Raw genomic sequence first — 20,863 nt, forward strand, 5'->3', positions numbered from 1 at the left:
GCAGCCAATGAGGTGTCAAGTTTGAAGTCACGTGACACGGGTCTAGCATAAAAAAGGCAGTTACTGCAAACTTGACACCTCATTGGCTGATTCTGAGACAGGATTCATTGCTTCAGCCTTAATTTACCGGAAGTGAGTTTTGCTCTTTGAAGCAGCACATTTTTCAGCACTGAATTTTTATACACTAAATTTTTATGCTCTGAATTTTTTTTACACTGAATTTTTTTTACACTGATTTTATTTATTTATTTTACACTGAATTCTGAAACCCTGAATTTTTTACACTAAATGTTTTTATACGGAATTTTTTTTACACTGAATTTTTTACTCTATAAATTTTTATGCATTGAATTTTTTTACACTTAATTTATTCATTTATTTTACACTGAATTTTGAAACAGATTTTTTTTTTACACTAAATGATTTTATACTGAATTTTTTTAAACATTTATATACACTGAATTTTTTTTACACTTAATTTTTTTTTACACAGAATTTTTATACACTGAACTTTAAAACACTGAATTGTTTCAATGATATTGGATTGTAAAAAAATGTCAGTTTACAAAATCCAAACGCAAAAAAATCAGTTACATAAATTCAGTGTCAAAAAAAAGAAGTTATTTTCGATAGGTCATAAAAATATCAATAATTATCTATAATCACCGATATAAAACACAAATATCGTGATACTTTTTTCAGTCGTATCGCCCAGCCCTAATCTTGGCTACGTAGCGGAAAGAGAGGGACAAACGATTAAAAAAGAAAGAAGAGGAAGCAGATAAATATAATGATCGTTCTTAGGAACTAAGTACATGGTATACAATGATCGTCCTTAGGAACTAAGTACACTGTGTACAATGATCGTCCTTAGGAACTAGGTACACGGTGTACAAGGATCGTCCTTAGGAACTAAGTACACAGTGTACAATGATCGTCCTTAGGAACTAAGTACACAGTATACAATGATCGTCCTTGGTAACTAAGTACATGGTATACAATGATCGTTCTTAGGAACTAGGTACACGGTGTACAATGATCATCCTTAGGAACTAAGTACACAGTGTATAATGATCGTTCTTAGGAACTAAGTACATGGTATACAATGATCGTTCTTAGGAACTAAGTACACGGTATACAATGATCGTCCTTGGTAACTAAGTACACAGTGTACAATGATCGTCCTTGGGAACTAAGTACACTGTGTACAATGATCGTCCTTAGGAACTAGGTACACGGTGTACAATGATCGTCCTTAGGAACTAAGTACACAGTGTACAATGATCGTCCTTAGGAACAACGTAAGTACATGGTGTACAATGATCGGTGTACGTAGTATACTTAATAAAGTGTAAGTACGGAAGTAAAACGCTCCTTATGCTTATTCAGAGTGGAGAAAGCGCACACAAAAAACAAGAAGGACCAGGAACAAGAACAAATGTGCCGATTAAAGCGACACCGTTAGCGTGACGGTTTGCTGAAAGGCCAACATCTGCTGGATGAACGCTTACTTGCGCCTGAGATCTGAATGAGCTAGCAAGACTTTGGCACTCCATTCTTCTTGTACATCATCCAAACAATCAAACATGTTGAACGATGAGTCAAGGTTTTAAAAATGACACCTTCTCGCAGAGTGAACCATGAGAACCTGGTTTAGTTTTTTCTCTTTCTTCGACGGGTGTTGGGCAGCATGGTTGCCCTGGTGAAGCCTAGAATCACCTAACTATAAACCTCAATCGCTGCTGTTTGTTGTGTTCGGAGCGGTAGACACTTGCTGAAAATGTAATCTGGTACATGCCAGGGCGGATGTTTCTGCCACCAAAGTAATCCGCCTCAAAAGTACCATTCTCCAAACTCATCCTTCACCTGCGACAGCATTTCTGCGTCCGGGCGAGAGCAGAGCGGGGTTTCCTCCCCGCCGCCTCCCCTGGTGCCAGCCCAATCCCCTTGGCCCAGACCACTTTCAACCCCAACACGGCTGCTGCTTCTCGGGTTGGACGTGGGAGCCGGACCTGCACCAGTGCCCTCTGGTTTTGTTGTCTGTCATGGCCGCGACAGTGTCGTGTAGACCGGCTGCTCCCAGTGTGTGGGGCTGTGTGACTGCGGCACACTGGCCGGGTCACTGATGGCAGTGTACATGGGCCTTTGGGTGGGCCCCATGTAGGAGAAGGCGGAGTATAACCCTGCCTGGCTGGAGTGAGCGTAGTAGGACCCTGACGCTTGTTGGTCGGCGTACTCGGCAAACTGAGCCCTTGCGGCCAGGGATGGGAAGGCAGAGCTGTAGTGAGGGAGGCTCAGCGGGGCGTAGGTGACATGAGAACCGGCTGAATCTGCCTCTGAAAAGTGACCACCAGCACTGACGGCCTCGCTCTTGATCTGGGCTTTGGAGGGGTCTGAGCTGGAAGGGGAGCTGTGGTGTTGCGGCTGTTGCTTGGACAGCCAGGCTGCCGAGTGTCCACTGGCCGCTGCCAGAGCTGAGGAGATTCCGTATGGGTATTGGGATGCGGTTGTGGCAGGCGTGGCGGCTCCTGACCCTGCGATCTGTCCAACCCCTGGGTGGCCATTGGGGGGTAGGTACTGGTCAAACTCGTTGACATCAAAAGGCTCAATCACCTCGCTGCTCATGTCACCTATGTCGACAATGCCAAAGTCAATATGAGGCTTCACAGGCCCTGCGGCACCTGAACTACCTTCTGCTCCCATCGGGCCACGGGAGATCACACTATTGCCAAAGGCCCTCTTGCCATTCCCGGCCTTCCCAGACTGGGGCTCGGTCTTGGGTGTGGTTGGGGGTGTAGGTGGACTATGGCTCTGACCTGTAGAGACATAAGAGACCATGGTCAGGGCAACCAAATTTAGATAGACTAAATGAAACACTTTGACGGAATACAAGTTGGTTGGGTTGAGGGAGCCGGCATCCCACCTGCAGCGTGTGGGTGGTGCCTATCTGCCGGAGGGGACCCAGGTCCCCTTGCGAGGGCCACATCCAGATGGAGGCCATTGTAGATGGGTTGGCTGTGCCTGATCTCACCCTCCGAATGACCATCAGCGTCACTTCCTGACCCGGAACCCATCTTTCCGTTCTTGCGGCGTCGTGGCTGATATTTGTAGTCAGGATAGTCCTTCTTGTGCTGCTTCCTCAGTCTCTCTGCCTCCTCGATGAACGGTCGCTTATCACTCTCGTTGAGAAGCCTCGAATGAGAAAGACTCTGTCATGAGTGTTGTTGGTAGAAATGATTAACACCCTCAGTGTTCTGTGTTAGTATTAATAATGGTACCGATTTTCCATTTACAGTAATGCAGGGTAAAAACAACTATCGTAGCGTTTACGGGAAAAACTGCCAGCTCGGTCGGAAAAATGTTCCTGTTAAAATAACAGTCGTACCATTTTGGAATTTAGAGTAATTCACGGCAGAAACAACAACTGTAGATTTTACGGTAAAAACCGTCAGCTCAGTCGGCAAAGTTTTTGGTACCATTTTTCAATTTACAGTATTGCACTGTGCACACAACAACCGTGGATCTTACGATAATAAACGTAGTGCTCAGACACCAGAACTGTACCATAATAATAGGAGTGATCCCGTTTTTAAATTTACAATCATTTGGCGTAAAAATCAAACCAACAAATTTCACTGTAAAATTCTGGCAACTGAACTGCCCGTAAAATCTACAGTTTTTTTTGTTGCCGGTATCAAGTGGGTTCCGTAATGTGCCCTGTAGTCGGCACGATGACCACTTGTCTCACCTCCAGAGCTTCCCCAGGGTCTTGCTGAGCTCGGCGTTGTGCAAGTGCGGGTGCTGGTCTGCCAGTTTCCTCCTGGCCGCCTGTGCCCACACCATGAAGGCGTTCATGGGTCTCTTGACGTGCGGCTTGCTCTTGCTCCCGCTGTTGACGCGCACGGGCACGGGTACCAGCGTCCAGTCGTAGCAGTTGAGCACCTGGCTCACGGCGTCACGGATACCCGCCGTGAAGCGCTCGTCCTCCTCGTCGGATTTCTCGGCGGGGTTCCCGCCCGCTCCGTTGTCCGCGCCCGCCGGCAGCCCTCGCCTGCGAAGAGGCGACTCGCCCCTGCCGGTTGCGGCGGAAGAGCGGCCGGGCGATCGGGAACGACTGTCGTCCGACATGCTCGGGCTGAGCTCGACGTCTGACAAGCTGTGCTCCTCTCTGGACATCTTCACGCACCCGCTCGCTGCCAGGTGTGCAGAGGGTGCTAGACCTGTTCCTAAAACTCTCCCTGTTCCTTTTTGTCCCTACGGTTATGCGGTTTTGGGCTGACGGCTGTCCGTGTATCGGATCTTTTCAACTCTGCTAAATTATAATATAAACTGCCAATCTGTCTCTACTCTCAGCCTCCTTTGTAAAACTCTGTGAGGGTTGAACATCAAAGTTCTTTCCATCCGTGTGGTTGGTATCATAGGCGGCTCAGTGCGCACCTTGGACCCCAGTTTCCCTGCTAAAACACGGCTGTGTGCACCAACTGCGCCCGCTGGTCTGAAACCCGCCCCGTGTTTCTTTTGCCGGTGTGTCCCGCGACGGAAATCCAGCTGGTCGGACCTGAAACAGCAGAGAAGAACTCATTGAAATAGAAAGAATTCATCTTTGTACCTTTAGGACAGTACTTCTCAGATAGTGGGGTGGCCCCCCCCGAAGTATCCATATTTTTATTTGAGAATTAGAGCATAAAGATCTGGTATCAGAAGTATCAATGTTTCAGTATCGATCCGTACATTTTGACCAAAATTGTCACGGTTATCATTTTTCTCACAGATATTGTTGAATGTGCTTAAAAAGCACACGGAAATCTTTTAACCAAGTTTTATTTTCACAGCCTTAAAGGGCTACTGAAAGCCACTACTAGCGACCACGCAGTCTGATAGTTTATACATCAATGATGAAATCTTAACACTGCAACACATGCCGATACGATTACTAAAGTGCAATTTTAAATTTTGCACGAAATATCCTGCTGAAAACGTCTCGGTATGATGACGCCGGCATGTGACGTCACGGATTGTAGAGAGACAGCATGGTGGCCAGTAGAGATGCGCGGATAGGCAATTATTTCATCCGCAACCGCATCAGAAAGTCGTCAACCATCCGCCATCCACCCGATGTAACATTTGATCAGAACCGCACCCGCCCGCACCCGCCCGTTGTTATATATCTAATATAGACGATGCAAGGCATTAGTGAGGTTATAAAGCTTTGGCCTGTTAAAGAAAGGAGACTGATCCAATGCAGCACAGACATTCGCGTGCCACGCTGTCACGGCCCAGACGCACACCATCATATGGGAGCCGCGCTGAGCGCACCTCCAAGCGCGTCTCGCTGCCGGCGACGGCCGGGTATGGGCCCGACGCTCCAGCGCCATCCATTTTCAGGGCTAGTTGATTCGGCAGGTGGGTTGTTACACACTCCTTAGCGGGTTCCGACTTCCATGGCCACCGTCCTGCTGTCTATATCAACCAGAGTGAGCCCCACCCCTTTCGTGAGCGCACTGCGCGCGGAGTGACCCCTGTTACGCGCCCCCGGCAACAGGGGTGGCGGGCAGGTAAGCTGCGCGGGCGGAGCGCGCGGAGTGACCCCTGTTACGAGCCCCCGGCCACTGGGGTGGCGGGCAGGTAAGCTGCTTACCTGCTGCGCGTGACGCCGGCCGCGGCGAAGGCGGACGAGGCGGGGTGTCGGTGCGGAGGGCGCGGTGGTGACCCTGGACGTGCGTCGGGCCCTTCTCGCGGATCGCCTCAGCTACGGCTCCCGGTGGGGCCCTCTCGGGGGAAGGGGCCTCGGTCCCGGACCCCGGCGAGGCGTCCCTTCTCCGCTCCGTAAAAGTGTCCATCTCTTTTTTTTTTTTTCTTCTGTTGTGGCATATGCTGCAGGTGCCTGCTCGTTTTTCGTATGTGGGTAACAACATTCAACTATGTATATATATTTACCAATTGGTTTAACTGCCACCCGCCTGAATCTATTTAAAATCTAATTTTGTTTTTATTTCAACCGCCCGACCCGACCCGACCCGACCCGCGGATAAAATCTAATTTTTTTTTATTTCATCCGCCCGATCCGCGGATAATCCGCGGACTCCGCGGTTGTGCCCGCAAACCGCGCATCTCTATTGGCCAGCTATTAAGTCGTCTGTTTTCATGGCAAAATTCCACAGTATTGTGGACATCTGTGTTGGTGAATCTTTTGCAATTTGTTCAATGAACAATGGAGACAGCAAAGAAGAAAGCTGTAGGTGGGAAGCGGTGTATTGCGGCCGACTGCAGCAACACAAACACGGCCGGTGTTTCATTGTTTACATTCCCGGAAGATGACGGTCAAGCTTTACCATTGGCCTGTGGACAACTGGGACAACAGAGACTCTTACTAGGAGGACTTTGAGTTGGATGCGCAGACGCGGTACCGTGAGTACGCATGCAGCTGCGGCTTCCAAACATTCGATCGCTTGCCCGTACGTGCGTGCCGCTATGTGCATGTCATGTACGTAACTTTGGGGACTTTGGGGAAATATATGTGCTGTATGAACTTTGGGGAGGTGAACGGTACTTTGGGCTGTGGGATTGAGTGTGTTGTGCAGGTGTTTGAGTTGTATTGGCGGGTTGTATGGATGGGAGGGGGGAGGTGTTTGTTATGCGGGATTAATTTGTGGCATATTAAATATAAGCCTGGTTGTGTTGTGGCTAATAGAGTATATACAGGTAAAAGCCAGTAAATTAGAATATTTTGAAAAACTTGATTTATTTCAGTAATTGCATTCAAAAGGTGTAACTTGTACATTATATTTATTCATTGCACACAGACTGATGCATTCAAATGTTTATTTCATTTAATTTTGATGATTTGAAGTGGCAACAAATGAAAATCCAAAATTCCGTGTGTCACAAAATTTGAATATTACTTAAGGCTAATACAAAAAAGGGATTTTTAGAAATGTTGGCCAACTGAAAAGTATGAAAATGAAAAATATGAGCATGTACAATACTCAATACTTGGTTGGAGCTCCTTTTGCCTCAATTACTGCGTTAATGCGGCGTGGCATGGAGTCGATGAGTTTCTGGCACTGCTCAGGTGTTATGAGAGCCCAGGTTGCTCTGATAGTGGCCTTCAACTCTTCTGCGTTTTTGGGTCTGGCATTCTGCATCTTCCTTTTCACAATACCCCACAGATTTTCTAAGGGGCTAAGGTCAGGGGAGTTGGCGGGCCAATTTAGAACAGAAATACCATGGTCCGTAAACCAGGCACGGGTAGATTTTGCGCTGTGTGCAGGCGCCAAGTCCTGTTGGAACTTGAAATCTCCATCTCCATAGAGCAGGTCAGCAGCAGGAAGCATGAAGTGCTCTAAAACTTGCTGGTAGACGGCTGCGTTGACCCTGGATCTCAGGAAACAGAGTGGACCGACACCAGCAGATGACATGGCACCCCAAACCATCACTGATGGTGGAAACTTTACACTAGACTTCAGGCAACGTGGATCCTGTGCCTCTCCTGTCTTCCTCCAGACTCTGGGACCTCGATTTCCAAAGGAAATGCAAAATTTGCATGGTTGGGTGATGGTTTGGGGTGCCATGTCATCTGCTGGTGTCGGTCCACTCTGTTTCCTGAGATCCAGGGTCAACGCAGCCGTCTACCAGCAAGTTTTAGAGCACTTCATGCTTCCTGCTGCTGACCTGCTCTATGGAGATGGAGATTTCAAGTTCCAACAGGACTTGGCGCCTGCACACAGCGCAAAATCTACCCGTGCCTGGTTTACGGACCATGGTATTTCTGTTCTAAATTGGCCCGCCAACTCCCTTGACCTTAGCCCCATAGAAAATCTGTGGGGTATTGTGAAAAGGAAGATGCAGAATGCCAGACCCAAAAACGCAGAAGAGTTGAAGGCCACTATCAGAGCAACCTGGGCTCTCATAACACCTGAGCAGTGCCAGAAACTCATCGACTCCATGCCACGCCGCATTAACGCAGTAATTGAGGCAAAAGGAGCTCCAACCAAGTATTGAGTATTGTACATGCTCATATTTTTCATTTTCATACTTTTCAGTTGGCCAACATTTCTAAAAATCCCTTTTTTGTATTAGCCTTAAGTAATATTCTAATTTTGTGACACACGGAATTTTGGATTTTCATTTGTTGCCACTTCAAATCATCAAAATTAAATGAAATAAACATTTGAATGCATCAGTCTGTGTGCAATGAATAAATATAATGTACAAGTTACACCTTTTGAATGCAATTATTGAAATAAATCAAGTTTTTCAAAATATTCTAATTTACTGGCTTTTACCTGTATATGTCTTGTGTTTATTTACTGTTTTAGTCATTCCCAGCTGAATATCAGGTCTCACAGCATCTTCCCTATCTGAATGGCTCCCACTGCCCTCTAGTCCTTCACTCTCACTTTCCTCATCCACCAATCTTTCATCCTCGCTCAAATTAATGGGGAAATCGTTGCTTTCTCGGTCCGAATGGCTCTGGCTGCTGGTGGCCATGATTGTAAACAATGTTTGGATGTGAGGAGCTCCACAACCTGTGACGTCACGCTACTCGTCTGCTACTTCCGCTACAGGCAAGGCTTTTTTATCAGCCACCAAAAGTTGCCAACTTTATCGTCGATGTTCTCTACTAAATCCTTTCAGCAAAAATATGGCAATATCGTGAAATGATGAAGTATGACACATAGAATGGACCTGCTATCCCCGTTTAAATAAGAAAATGGCATTTCAGTAGGCCTTTAATGTGTTCTGTGTTTATGCTCGCATTCAGGCTAGCTAGCAATTAGCATGGTCTGGGAAATGAGAAGAATCGTTATGTTGTTCAACACCTGCTAAGGAATCCCGCTTTTACAATAACAAAAAATGTAAATGATAATAGTAATTGTCTGGAATTTTAGCACGGTTTATCATTATACAGGTACCGTAAATTCCGTATTATGAGCTACGCTTTGAACCTAGCGGTTTATAAAACGGTGCGGCTAATTTATGGATTTTCCTTCGCTGAAGGCCGTAATGTTTTATGTTAAATAGTTTGAATCAAAAACAAGCAAAAGGTGTGTCGTTGTTTGTGCTGTGGTGCCGTCTTTTGGACCAGTTTGCTCACTGCAGGTGCCGCGGGTTTGAAAATGTACTTCCTGTTTTAATGCTTAGAAACGGAAGTAAAAAACCCTCCTTAGCATTTCTACTCGTATGGATTCTTCATTCATCACTCCAAGCAACGTTTGTAAGTTTTTACAATATAACTAAAACTATTCTTACTTGCTAAAGTGTCCCATGTGTGATGTCTGTAGGAGTGTTTTCATGCATATTTGCACATGCTATGGTAATGTAATGAAGCTGGCGTCGTTAGCATTAGCTAATATGCTAACAGGTTTACGAGAGTCTGTGTTAGTATTATTAACTTACATTCTTTTTGTATTGTTTCACTTTCACAAATTCCTCAGTAAATTCACCAAAACGTCAGTGTGAGTCTGTTTAGCTGATTGGAGAGCTAGCCTGCGTAGCTAGTGGGTCCATGACCATTGATTGATTGATTGAGACTTTTATTAGTAGATTGCACAGTACATTACATATTCCGTACAATTGACCACTAAATGGTAACACCCCAATAAGTTTTTACACTTGTTTAAGTCGGGGTCCACGTTAATCGATTCATAGTAACTGACGTCTGTTTTGTTTGATCAGCCGTTTTACTGCCTTGTTACAGACACCCTATATTAGGTATGTAAATAAACATTGACAGAATATTTCTGTGTAAATAACTCATTTCACAACATTTATATCTGCGGCTTATAGTCCAGTGCGGCTAATATATGGAAAATGTATTTTTCTTCTAACATTTAGTGGGTGTGGCTTATATACCGGTGCAATATATAGTCTGGAAATACGGTAAGAATTATACTTTGACAAACTTTAATGATCCACAATTGTTCCACACCGTAGCTCACTTACAAATGGTGGAAAAGATGGAAAGGACAATGCAGGTATAAAATAGAGTGTTGGAAGGAGGTGAGACCAGGAGAGCGAGTGTTGGAAGGAAGTGAGACCAGGAGAGCGGGTGTTGGAAGGAAGTGAGACCAGGAGAGCGGGTGTTGGAAGGAGGTGAGACCAGGAGAGAGAGTGTTGGAAGGAGGTGAGACCAAGAGAGAGAGTGTTGGAAGGAGGTGAGACCAAGAGAGAGAGTGTTGGAAGGAGGTGAGACCAGGAGAGCGGGTGTTGGAAGGAGGTGAGACCAGGAGAGCGAGTGTTGGAAGGAGGTGAGACCAAGAGAGAGAGTGTTGGAAGGAGGTGAGACCAAGAGAGAGAGTGTTGGAAGGAGGTGAGACCAGGAGAGCGGGTGTTGGAAGGAGGTGAGACCAGGAGAGCGAGTGTTGGAAGGAGGTGAGACCAGGAGAGCGAGTGTTGGAAGGAAGTGAGACCAGGAGAGCGAGTGTTGGAAGGAGGTGAGACCAGGAGAGCGAGTGTTGGAAGGAGGTGAGACCAGGAGAGCGAGTGTTGGAAGGAGGTGAGACCAGGAGAGAGAGTGTTGGAAGGAGGTGAGACCAAGAGAGAGAGTGTTGGAAGGAAGTGAGACCAGGAGAGAGAGTGTTGGAAGGAGGTGAGACCAAGAGAGAGAGTGTTGGAAGGAGGTGAGACCAGGAGAGCGAGTGTTGGAAGGAGGTGAGACCAGGAGAGAGAGTGTTGGAAGGAGGTGAGACCAGGAGAGCGAGTGTTGGAAGGAGGTGAGACCAGGAGAGCGGGTGTTGGAAGGAGGTGAGACCAGGAGAGCGGGTGTTGGAAGGAGGTGAGACCAGGAGAGCGAGTGTTGGAAGGAGGTGAGACCAGGAGAGCGAGTGTTGGAAGGAAGTGAGACCAGGAGAGAGAGTGTTGGAAGGAGGTGAGACCAGGAGAGCGAGTGTTGGAAGGAAGTGAGACCAGGAGAGCGAGTGTTGGAAGGAAGTGAGACCACAGCAGCACAGAGCTGGGATTTACGCTGCGCGTCTTGGATAAACACCGTCCGTCTGTGTAAATGTATGCCTCTCAGTGATGGGACACGGTGCGCTTGTTGCCGCGGTAATTAGCCTCCCCGCCACGTCCGTCCAGTGGACGGCGTGTCGCAGGTTCACGCCCACTAACGTGCCGTCAATCAGCCTCGCACAACTCAGCGCTTTGTTTCGCCAACTTAATCAACTCCCATGTTTTTCACTTTCCTGCTGAGAGTTTGACCTCGCCCTTCACTACACAACTCCTACTCTGCATGGCGAGGAGACCACTACACTTCCCTCCCGCGGTCTGCTAGTTTTGGTACCTGGAATCCTCTTCCTAAAGGAACATTTGATTTCCCGGCGATATCAGGAACACGCACGGTATCGCCAAACCTCCATAAAGCGCCATATCAAGCAATTAAATAAACGGTTCTTCAACTTTTCCCACCAAGAACCACCTCAGAAAACACTTGGCTCGCCAATAAAATACAATAAATGAAAATACAGTAGCATCGTAGGCCTAAGTATTCATTAAAAACAAGACAGAGGTTTCATTTAACAAGTGCATTCAATATTTTTGGCCACTGTAACATTGCACACAGTTTGAACAGTAACACTGTGTCTGAAAATTCTCATAGATTATAAAAGGCAACTTTTTTCCTGCACTTTAAACCCCGCGGTTTGTAAAACTGAGCAACTAATTAGTGGATTTTTCTTCACTTACGGCCATAATGCAATTAGTTAAAAAAATAAATAAACAAGCAAACACACTAATAAAAAATAAAACAAAAATCAACCACCGATGTAATGCTAATCCCGTAAATTCTGGAATACAAGCCTCTACTTTTTTTCCTACGCTTTGCACCCTGCGGCATATAAAACAGTGCAGTTAATTTATGGATTTTTCTTCGCTACTGGCTACAATGATTTGCGAGCAATAGTTTAATCGAAAACACTGAAATTGTGTGTTATTGTTTGTGCTATTCTGCCATCTTTTGGATGAGTTTGTTCACTGCGGGTGTTGCGGGTTGAAAATGTCCTTCGTGTTTTAATGCTTCAAACCGGAAGTAAAATCTTCAATAGCGTTTCTACTCGTATGGATTCTTCATTCATCAGTCCAAGCAACGTTTGTAAGTTTTACAATATAACTAAAACTATTCTTTTTAACTAAAACGTCCCTTGTGTGATGTCTGTAGGAGTGTTTTCGTAATGTAATCAAGCTAGCGTCATTAGCATTAGCTAACATGTTTACAAGTGTTTGTGTTAGTATTATTAACTTACAATGACATTATTTTTGTATTGTTGTAAATTCAGAAAAACGTCAGCGTGGAGTTATTGAGTCTGTTTAGCTGATTGGAGAGCTAGCTTGCGCAGCTAGTGGGTCCATGACCATGATTTCTGTTTTGTTCGATCAGCCGTTTTACTGCCGTGTTACAGACACCGTTTGGAAACAATTAAGGTATAATTAATAAGGTGTAATGTGTAATAATAAAATAATAAACATTTACTAAATATTTCTGTTTAAATAACTCATTTCACAAGGTGTATATAGTCCAGTGGGGCTAATATATGGAAAATATATATTTTTTCCTTCTAAAATGTAGTGGGTGTGGCTTAAATGATGCGAGATAATTAAAAAAAAAACACCTTGCATCACACGTTTGTTTTTGAACTGTAATTTATAATAATAAATCACACTTATACAATACCCTACTGTGCAATATTACCCTTTGATTGTTATTTATTACTCTTGTCTTGTTCTGTATATTGCACAGTATTTGGTATTTCTATAGTGTTTGTATATTGTACAGGATTGCTTATTATTTTTATTGGATAGTAGTCTGTTTATTTCAATTGTTACTTTTTTCTTTATTACCTGTGGTGTCATTTATTTTTACCCCATATTTGTTCCCACTACCGCACCTTAAGTTGGAGTCCTTAATATTGTCATGTCTGTGTGATCATGTTTTGTTTGGCCGTGTGCTTTTTAGGATTTTGTCAGTTCCTGTTTTTTCACTCCCCGTTTTGTTTCCATGACAACCCATTAGTTTCCACCTGTCCTCCTGTCACACACCTGATTCATTTGCACTCACGCACCTGTTGTTAATCATGTCTGTGTTATTTAAGCCTTTCATTTTCTGTTGGTCGGCCTGGCGACATCACATTCATGCTCTGCACTCTTGACACGCTGCTTACTCTGTCCGGGTCACAGTTCATGCTGCTCTTTTCTTGCCACGTAAGTTTGTTGTTTATTCAAGCCTCTGTTTTGTACCTCCGCTGTGAGCACCTTTTGTTTGTTCCTTTTTTTGTCCATTTTTATAGCCAAGTTTTGTACTTCAGCCCTTGTGCGCGCCTTTTGTTTATTCCTTTTTTGAGTGTTAAAATTAAATATGTATTTAACTTCACACCATGTCTGGTCCAAATCCTTTGCACCATGGGAAAACAAACCACGCCATAGTCCACGTCTTGACAAATATAATGACAATAAAGTCCATTCTATTCTATTGTAGTGTCAACATTTGAACTTTTTTTTAATACCTTTTTACTCTTTTATTGCACTTTTTTGGCGACGGTATTTTTTAGACTGTGCATAAAATGAGCTGTGAGCCGCACGCAGGACACCCAAGTTCAATGAACTTTAAACCAAGTTATGTAGAAGGAAAGAACCGTATTTCAAATAATGCTGTCAAAAATAAGGAGTTAACTCCAGCGAGTAATGACACAAAACATGCGTCAAGTTTATCTTGGGATGAATCACAACATTTGTTTTGAGTGTACGTGCTGCTGTGGCCTAACCGTGGACTCGCTGGTCATCTGCTCAGGGGTCAGGTCGGAGGGCAGGCGTGAGTGAGAAGACACAAACTGGCAAATTTTAAAAAAAATTAAACATTTTAAAAACATTTTTAAAAAATTAAAAAAATTTGAAAATCATTTTTTACCTTGAAAATCATTTTTACCCTTGAAAAAAAAATTTTACTTTGAAAATTTTTTTTTACCTTGAAAATCATTTTTTACCTTGAAAAAAAATGTTTACCTTGAAAAAAAAAATTTACCTTGAAAAATTTTTTTTACCTTGAAAATCATTTGTTTACCTTGAAAATCATTTTTAACTTTGAAAAAAAATTTTAGCTTGAAAATTTTTTTTTACCTTGAAAATCATTTTTTACCTTGAAAAAAAATGTTTACCTTGAAAATCGTGTTTTAACTTAAAACGCTTTTTTTTTTTTTTTTTTTTTTTTTTATAACTTATTGAATTTTTATTTTTATTTTTGTAAATTATTTTAATTTTTTTTTAATTTTTTTTAAAATTTCTATTTTTTTTTTTTTTTTTTTTTCTATTTTTTTTAATTTTTTCTAAATTTTGTAATTTTTTCAAAATTTTGTAATTTTTTTTAAATTTTTTTTTAATTTTTTTTAAATTCTTATTTTTTTTAATTTTTTAAAAATGTTTTTAATTTTTTTTTAAATATTTTTAACTTTTTTTAAAACTTTTTTAAAACTTTTTTTAAAACTTTTTTTTTAACTTTTTAACATTTTTTTTACCCTAACCCTAACCTTAGGGTTAGGGTTAGGGTCTTAGAGCAGATGAACATGATGCATTCAAGTGACCCACAACATTTTTCAAACCTTCCTGAATAGCAAACAATAACAATAAGAAACTGACAATAAAATTGCATTTGGGTCCAAATTTTTATTTTTTATCTTTATTACTTGTGTGATTAATTTTTATTCCATATTTGTTCCCACTACCGCACCTTAAGTTGGAGTCCTTAATCTCGTTATATGCAAATATAATGACAATAAAGTCCATTCTGCCTAGTTTCTCTTGTTATATTCTTATTTTACTGTTACATTTTTATTCTCATTGTTGCTTTTTATTTTTATTCAATTGTAATATTGTTCTATTTTGTTTCCATTTATTCCCCCATTATTTACTTTTTACTTTTTAAATTCAATCTCAATTTTGTACACTGCTGCTGGAATTTTAATTTTCCTGAAGGAATCAATAAAGTACTATCCATCTATCTATCTATCTATCTATCTATCTATCTATCTATCTATCTATCTATCTATCTATCTATCTATCTATCTATTCTAAATATTATGGGTCTTTTCAAGTTACTTTGAGTTGAACATGAACACAGTTTCAATGCACTCCGTCACATATTACACGCATTTTAATTTCTTATTCCAACGTGTTTGAAAAGAAGTAGGAAGAAGCAAAGCTTACTTAACCCTGCACATTTTAACTTCCAACAACGTATTCGCTCCTCGTTCTGAATTTGCAGCGCAGTTTACAAATAATACATTCCCAACACAACAATTCACAAATGAAATGAATAATATCTCAGTTTTTTTAAAATGTATTTAAAGTAAGCAGAATCCTTCCTCCTTGTACTTTGTGACCATTTTGAGATTGAACAGTTTTTTTTTAACCGGATCATATTATCTCGTCCTCATGTGTCATGTCTTTTTATTTTTTCACACTATAATGTGCAATAATGTTATATGTGTATATGTATATATACCGTATTTTTCGGACTATAAGTCGCAGTTTTTTTCATAGTTTGGCCGGGCTCCAGTGCGACTTATATATGTTTTTTTCCTTCTTTATTAGGCATTTTCGGCAGGTGCGACTTATACTCCGGTGCGACTTATACCCCGAAAAATACGGTATATGCATATGTATGGATATGTGCATGTGTGTGGATATATAGAAACATACACTTTATTATTATTAAAATGTTCCAATTCAATGATTTGGTGCAGTTACACACAATTATGCACAAAGCTAGTGAAGAATGTACAACCTTAAGGGAAAATAAAGAACCTCAAACATTTGTATGCACGTACAACATTCAAAACCTTTAGTATGTGGGATTAAATTATGGAATGGATTAATGGACTAATATAGAATAGAATAGAATAGAATTTTATTGTCACTATTACAGTGAACAGGTTCAAAAAACAAGGAAATTGGAGCAGATCCCCTAAGGTGCATACACAATCATTTAGTTAGTTAAAAAAGATAAAAAAGAAGATATGCATCTATATATATGTATATATATATATATATATATATATATATATATATATATATATATATATATATATATATATATATATATATATATATATATATCATTTAGTTAGTTAAAAAAGATAAAAAAGAAGATATGCATCTATATATATGTGTATATATATATATATATATATGTATATATATATATATATATATATATATATATATATATATATACACATATATATAGATGCATATCTTCTTTTTTATCTTTTTTAACTAACTAAATGATATATATATATATATATATATATATATATATATATATACATATGTGTATATATATATATATATATATATATATATATATATATATATACACATATATATAGATGCATATCTTCTTTTTTATCTTTTTTAACCCTAAGGTGCATACACAATCATTTAGTTAGTTAAAAAAGATAAAAAAGAAGATATGCATCTATATATATGTATATATATATATATATATATATATATATATATATATATTGCATACACAATCATTTAGTTAGTTAAAAAAGATAAAAAAGAAGATATGCATCTATATATATATATATATATATATATATATATATATATATATATATATATATATATATATATATATATATATACACACACATATATATAGATGCATATCTTCTTTTTTGTCTTTTTTAACTAACTAAATGATTGTGTATGCACCTTAGGGGATCTGCTCCAATGTCCTTGTTCTTTGAACCTGTTCACTGTAATAGTGACAATAAAACTCTATTCTATTCTATATTAGTCCATTAATCCATTCCATAATTTAATCCCACATACTAAAGGTTTTGAATGTTGTACGTGCATACAAATGTTTGAGGTTCTTTATTTTTCTTCCTTAAGGTTGTACATTCTTGACTAGCTTTGTGCATAATTGTTTGTAACTGCACCAAATCATTGAATTGGAACATTTTAATAATAATAAAGTGTATGTTTCTATTTTAACTGACCTCTTTTGGAACACAATTAGTGAATAAAGTGTACTTTTGTACTTATTTCTGCACAATAACTCAGATATTTAGCAGCCTGTCATTCATCCAAATTCAAAGTGTGATTCATTTGATGTCAAACTTGACATCACTAAAAACACATTAATTGAATTAAATTGATGAAGAAAAAATGAAAAAAATCTTGCAATTGGGAAAAAAAAAAGGTTGTAAATTTCCCCATAAGATAAATATCAAGTAGAACTAGAACTAGAACTAGAATCATCACCCAGACTGTAAAATGTGCTGAACAGGTCAAAGTTGTTCTCCCTTCTCAGCGACGACATAACAATCACTGCAGTCAACAACCTGGTCTTTGAGCGGCAATAAACATGAACACAGAAGTTTATCTTTCAAAGAAAAAAGGAAGAAGCAGACAAAGTAAGAAAAGGAGAAAAAGTTCTTACTTCAGCAGGGAGGAAAAGTTTGGAGCGTCAGAATGTTGAAGTTGTTCCCAAAGTGTGAGTGCAGGCCTCGCAGCCCTCAGATGAATGCAGGCTCTGTGTGGCTGCAGCGGCCCTTAAAGGGCTCCTTGTATGAGGCCCTCAGCGGGGGAAAAAAAGAGAAAAGTCCCAGCAGGGAGGTGAAATCTTAAAGGAACAGCAAACCTGATCATATCTGCCCTTTAACAAAACACGCCCGACGATGTGCGTAGTGCAGCCATAAACACTGAGGACCATCCCATCTCATACTGATGTCGCTCCGATATCAACTCAACAAGAAGTATCGGATGATATCAACTTGCACCAAAGCTCTGCGATACAAGAAATAAATATGCACACAATGTTGGTCTTTTATTCTATTTTAGTGCTTTTCAAAAGATAAACATGCTAAGCTATAGGCAGCACATGCTAAACATACGTAATAAGTGTCCTTTGTTGAATAATATTGCCAAATAAAACACATTTGTCAATTTAAACTCGTAGCAGCTACACAGCAGCTGAGCACACTATAGCACACAAGCTAAACATATGTAATAAGTGTCCTTTGTTGAACAATATTGCCGAATAAAGCACTTGTGTCAATTTAAACTACAAACAAAGTTGTCACGTTGTGTAAATGGTAAATAAAAAGAGAATAAATCAACTTATATTCAATTGAATAGACTGCAAAGACAAGATATTTCATGTTCACACTGACAAACTTTGCAAATAATCATCAACTTAGAATTTAATGGCAGCAACACATTGCAAAAAAGGCATTTTTACCAGTGTGTTACATGGCCTTTCCTTTTAACAACACTCAGTAAAGGTTTGGGAACTGAGGAGACACATTTTTGAAGTGGAATTCTTTCCCATTCTTGCTTGATGTACAGCTTAAGGTGTTCAACAGTCTCCCTTCTCATATTTTAGCCTTCACACATTTTCAATGTCTGGACTACAGGCAGGCCAGTCTAGTACCCGCACTCTTTTACTATGAAGCCACGCTGTTGTAACACGTGGCTTGGCATTGTCTTGCTGAAATAAGCAGGGGCGTCCATGGTAACGTCGCTTGGATGGCAACATATGTTGCTCCAAAAGCTGTATGTACCTTTCAGCATTAATGGTGCCTTCACAGATGTGTAAGTTACCCATGTCTTGGCCACTAATACACCCCCATACCATCACACATGCTGCCTTTTACACTTTCACCCTAGAACAGTCCGGATGGTTCTTTTCCTCTTTGGTCCGGAGGACACGACATCCACAGTCTCCAAAAACAATTAGAAATGTGGACTCGTCAGACCAAAGAACACTTTTCCACTTTGCATCAGTCCATCTTAGATGAGCTCAGGCCCAGCGAAGCGTTTCTGGGTGTTGTTGATAAATGGCATTGGGTTTGCACTTACTTGCACTTACAGATGTAGTGACCAACTGTTCAAACATTACAGGGAGACACAACACGATCAAACATTACAGGGAGACAGAACAGAATCAAACACTACAGGGAGACAGACAAGGATCAAACATTACAGGGAGACACAACAGGATCGAACATTACAGGGAGACACAACAGGATCGAACATTACAGGGAGACACAACAGGATCAAACATTACAGGGAGACACAACAGGATCGAACATTACAGGGAGACACAACAGGATCAAACATTACAGGGAGACACAACAGGATCAAACATTACAGGGAGACACAACAGGATCAAACATTACAGGGAGACACAACAGGATCGAACATTACAGGGAGACACAACAGTATCAAACATTACAGGGAGACACAACAGAATCAAACATTACAGGGAGACAGAACAGGATCAAACATTACAGGGAGACACAACAGGATCAAACATGACAGGGAGACAGAACAGATTCAAACATTACAGGGAGACAGAACAGGATCAAACATTACAGGGAGACACAACAGGATCAAACATTACAGGGAGACACAACAGGATCAAACATGACAGGGAGACACAACAGATTCAAACAATACAGGGAGACAGAACAGGATCAAACATTACAGGGAGACACAACAGGATCAAACATTACAGGGAGACAGAACAGGATCGCTGACGGCTCTGCCAACTTCCGGCGCCCCTTACAAAAAAGGTGAGGAACAGGTAAATCCTGGGTGGGGGGGAGGGTGAGGAAAAAAATCTTTCAGTCTAAGCCTGGGCCCCTGGAGAGGGGGTCCAGATTGATGCCAAGGGGGAAAAAAACATCATAGCCATAGCACACATAAACATGTGTGTGAGAGGGAAACATCAAATAACACAAAGAACATTAAAATAGCAGAGCTGATGCAACCAGACATTTCTACACACAGCAACAAAAGTAAAACAACAACAACAACAAAAAACACATGTGTGTATATATGTGTGCGTGTGTGTATATATATACATATATGTGTGTGTGTATGTGTGTATATATATTTATATATATATATAGAGCATCGCTCATCTGAAAATAGTCAACTGGATGGACTTGCAGAACAGGATGTGCAATAATTTAGCTTTTTTTTTTTTTAAATAAAATAAATATCAAAATGGCCGCCGCATACTTTGACTTTTCGGAACACGCCAATGTAAAAATATTAGGCTCTCAAAATAAAAATGTGATTAAATTAAAACGTAAACAAAGTTTAGTTAATTAAAAAAATGTTACAAATGTTATGAATTAATTTATTAAATGACAACAACCGTAGGAAACAGTTAAATGTGTAACTGAACATGAATATTTGTGTACAGGCAATATTTTTGACATCCTAGATTATGCAGTTACACAATCCTTTTAGTATTATTATTCTTACATGGGCTGTGATGAGGTGGTGACTTGTCCAAGGTGTACCCCGCCTTCTGCCCCAATGCAGCTGAGATAGGCTCCAGCACCCCCGTGGGCCCCAAAAGGGACAAGCAGTAGAAAATGGCTAAGCAGTAGAAAATGGCTAGATGGATGAATTCTTACATAGGGAAAAAACAAGAGTACAAGAGCAAGAAAAGAGAGAATGTAATAATGAATAATGATATATTTAGTCACCTATAATAATAATAAGAATATAATAATAATGATATATTTAGTCACCTATAATAATAATAAGAATATAATAATAATAATATATTTAGTCACCTATAATAATAATAATATAATAATAATAATATATTTAGTCACCTATAATAATAATAAGAATATAATAATAATGATATATTTAGTCACCTATAATAATAATAAGAATATAATAATAATAATATATTTAGTCACCTATAATAATAAGAATATAATAATAATGATATATTTAGTCACCTATAATAATAATAAGAATATAATAATAATGATATATTTAGTCACCTATAATAATAATAAGAATATAATAATAATAATATATTTAGTCACCTATA

At 40.3% G+C, this 20,863-nt stretch overlaps 1 protein-coding gene across 3 annotated transcripts; it reads right to left on the bottom strand.

The window, feature by feature from the left end:
* Positions 1–378: 378 nt before the first annotated feature.
* sox10 (SRY-box transcription factor 10) lies at positions 379–17,538 on the bottom strand. 3 transcript variants are annotated; one of them, XM_061974452.2, is made up of 5 exons: positions 17,441–17,538; positions 3,749–4,558; positions 2,924–3,192; positions 2,691–2,816; positions 379–2,630 (listed from the first exon to the last, which is right to left on the bottom strand). In XM_061974452.2, the coding sequence occupies exons 2-5, from the start codon at positions 4,174–4,176 to the stop codon at positions 2,044–2,046; spliced, it is 1,410 nt and encodes a 469-aa protein (XP_061830436.1). In that variant the 5' UTR covers positions 4,177–4,558; positions 17,441–17,538; the 3' UTR covers positions 379–2,043. The 3 variants fall into 3 exon arrangements, with proteins under 3 accessions (XP_061830436.1, XP_061830434.1, XP_061830435.1); XM_061974450.2 differs by having other exon boundaries at positions 379–2,816; XM_061974451.2 differs by lacking the exon at positions 17,441–17,538 and having other exon boundaries at positions 379–2,816; positions 3,749–4,677.
* Between the last annotated feature and the right edge of the window lie 3,325 nt (positions 17,539–20,863).

This window comes from Nerophis lumbriciformis, linkage group LG22 (assembly GCF_033978685.3).
Source record: "Nerophis lumbriciformis linkage group LG22, RoL_Nlum_v2.1, whole genome shotgun sequence".
Classification (NCBI taxonomy): Eukaryota; Metazoa; Chordata; class Actinopteri; order Syngnathiformes; family Syngnathidae; genus Nerophis; species Nerophis lumbriciformis.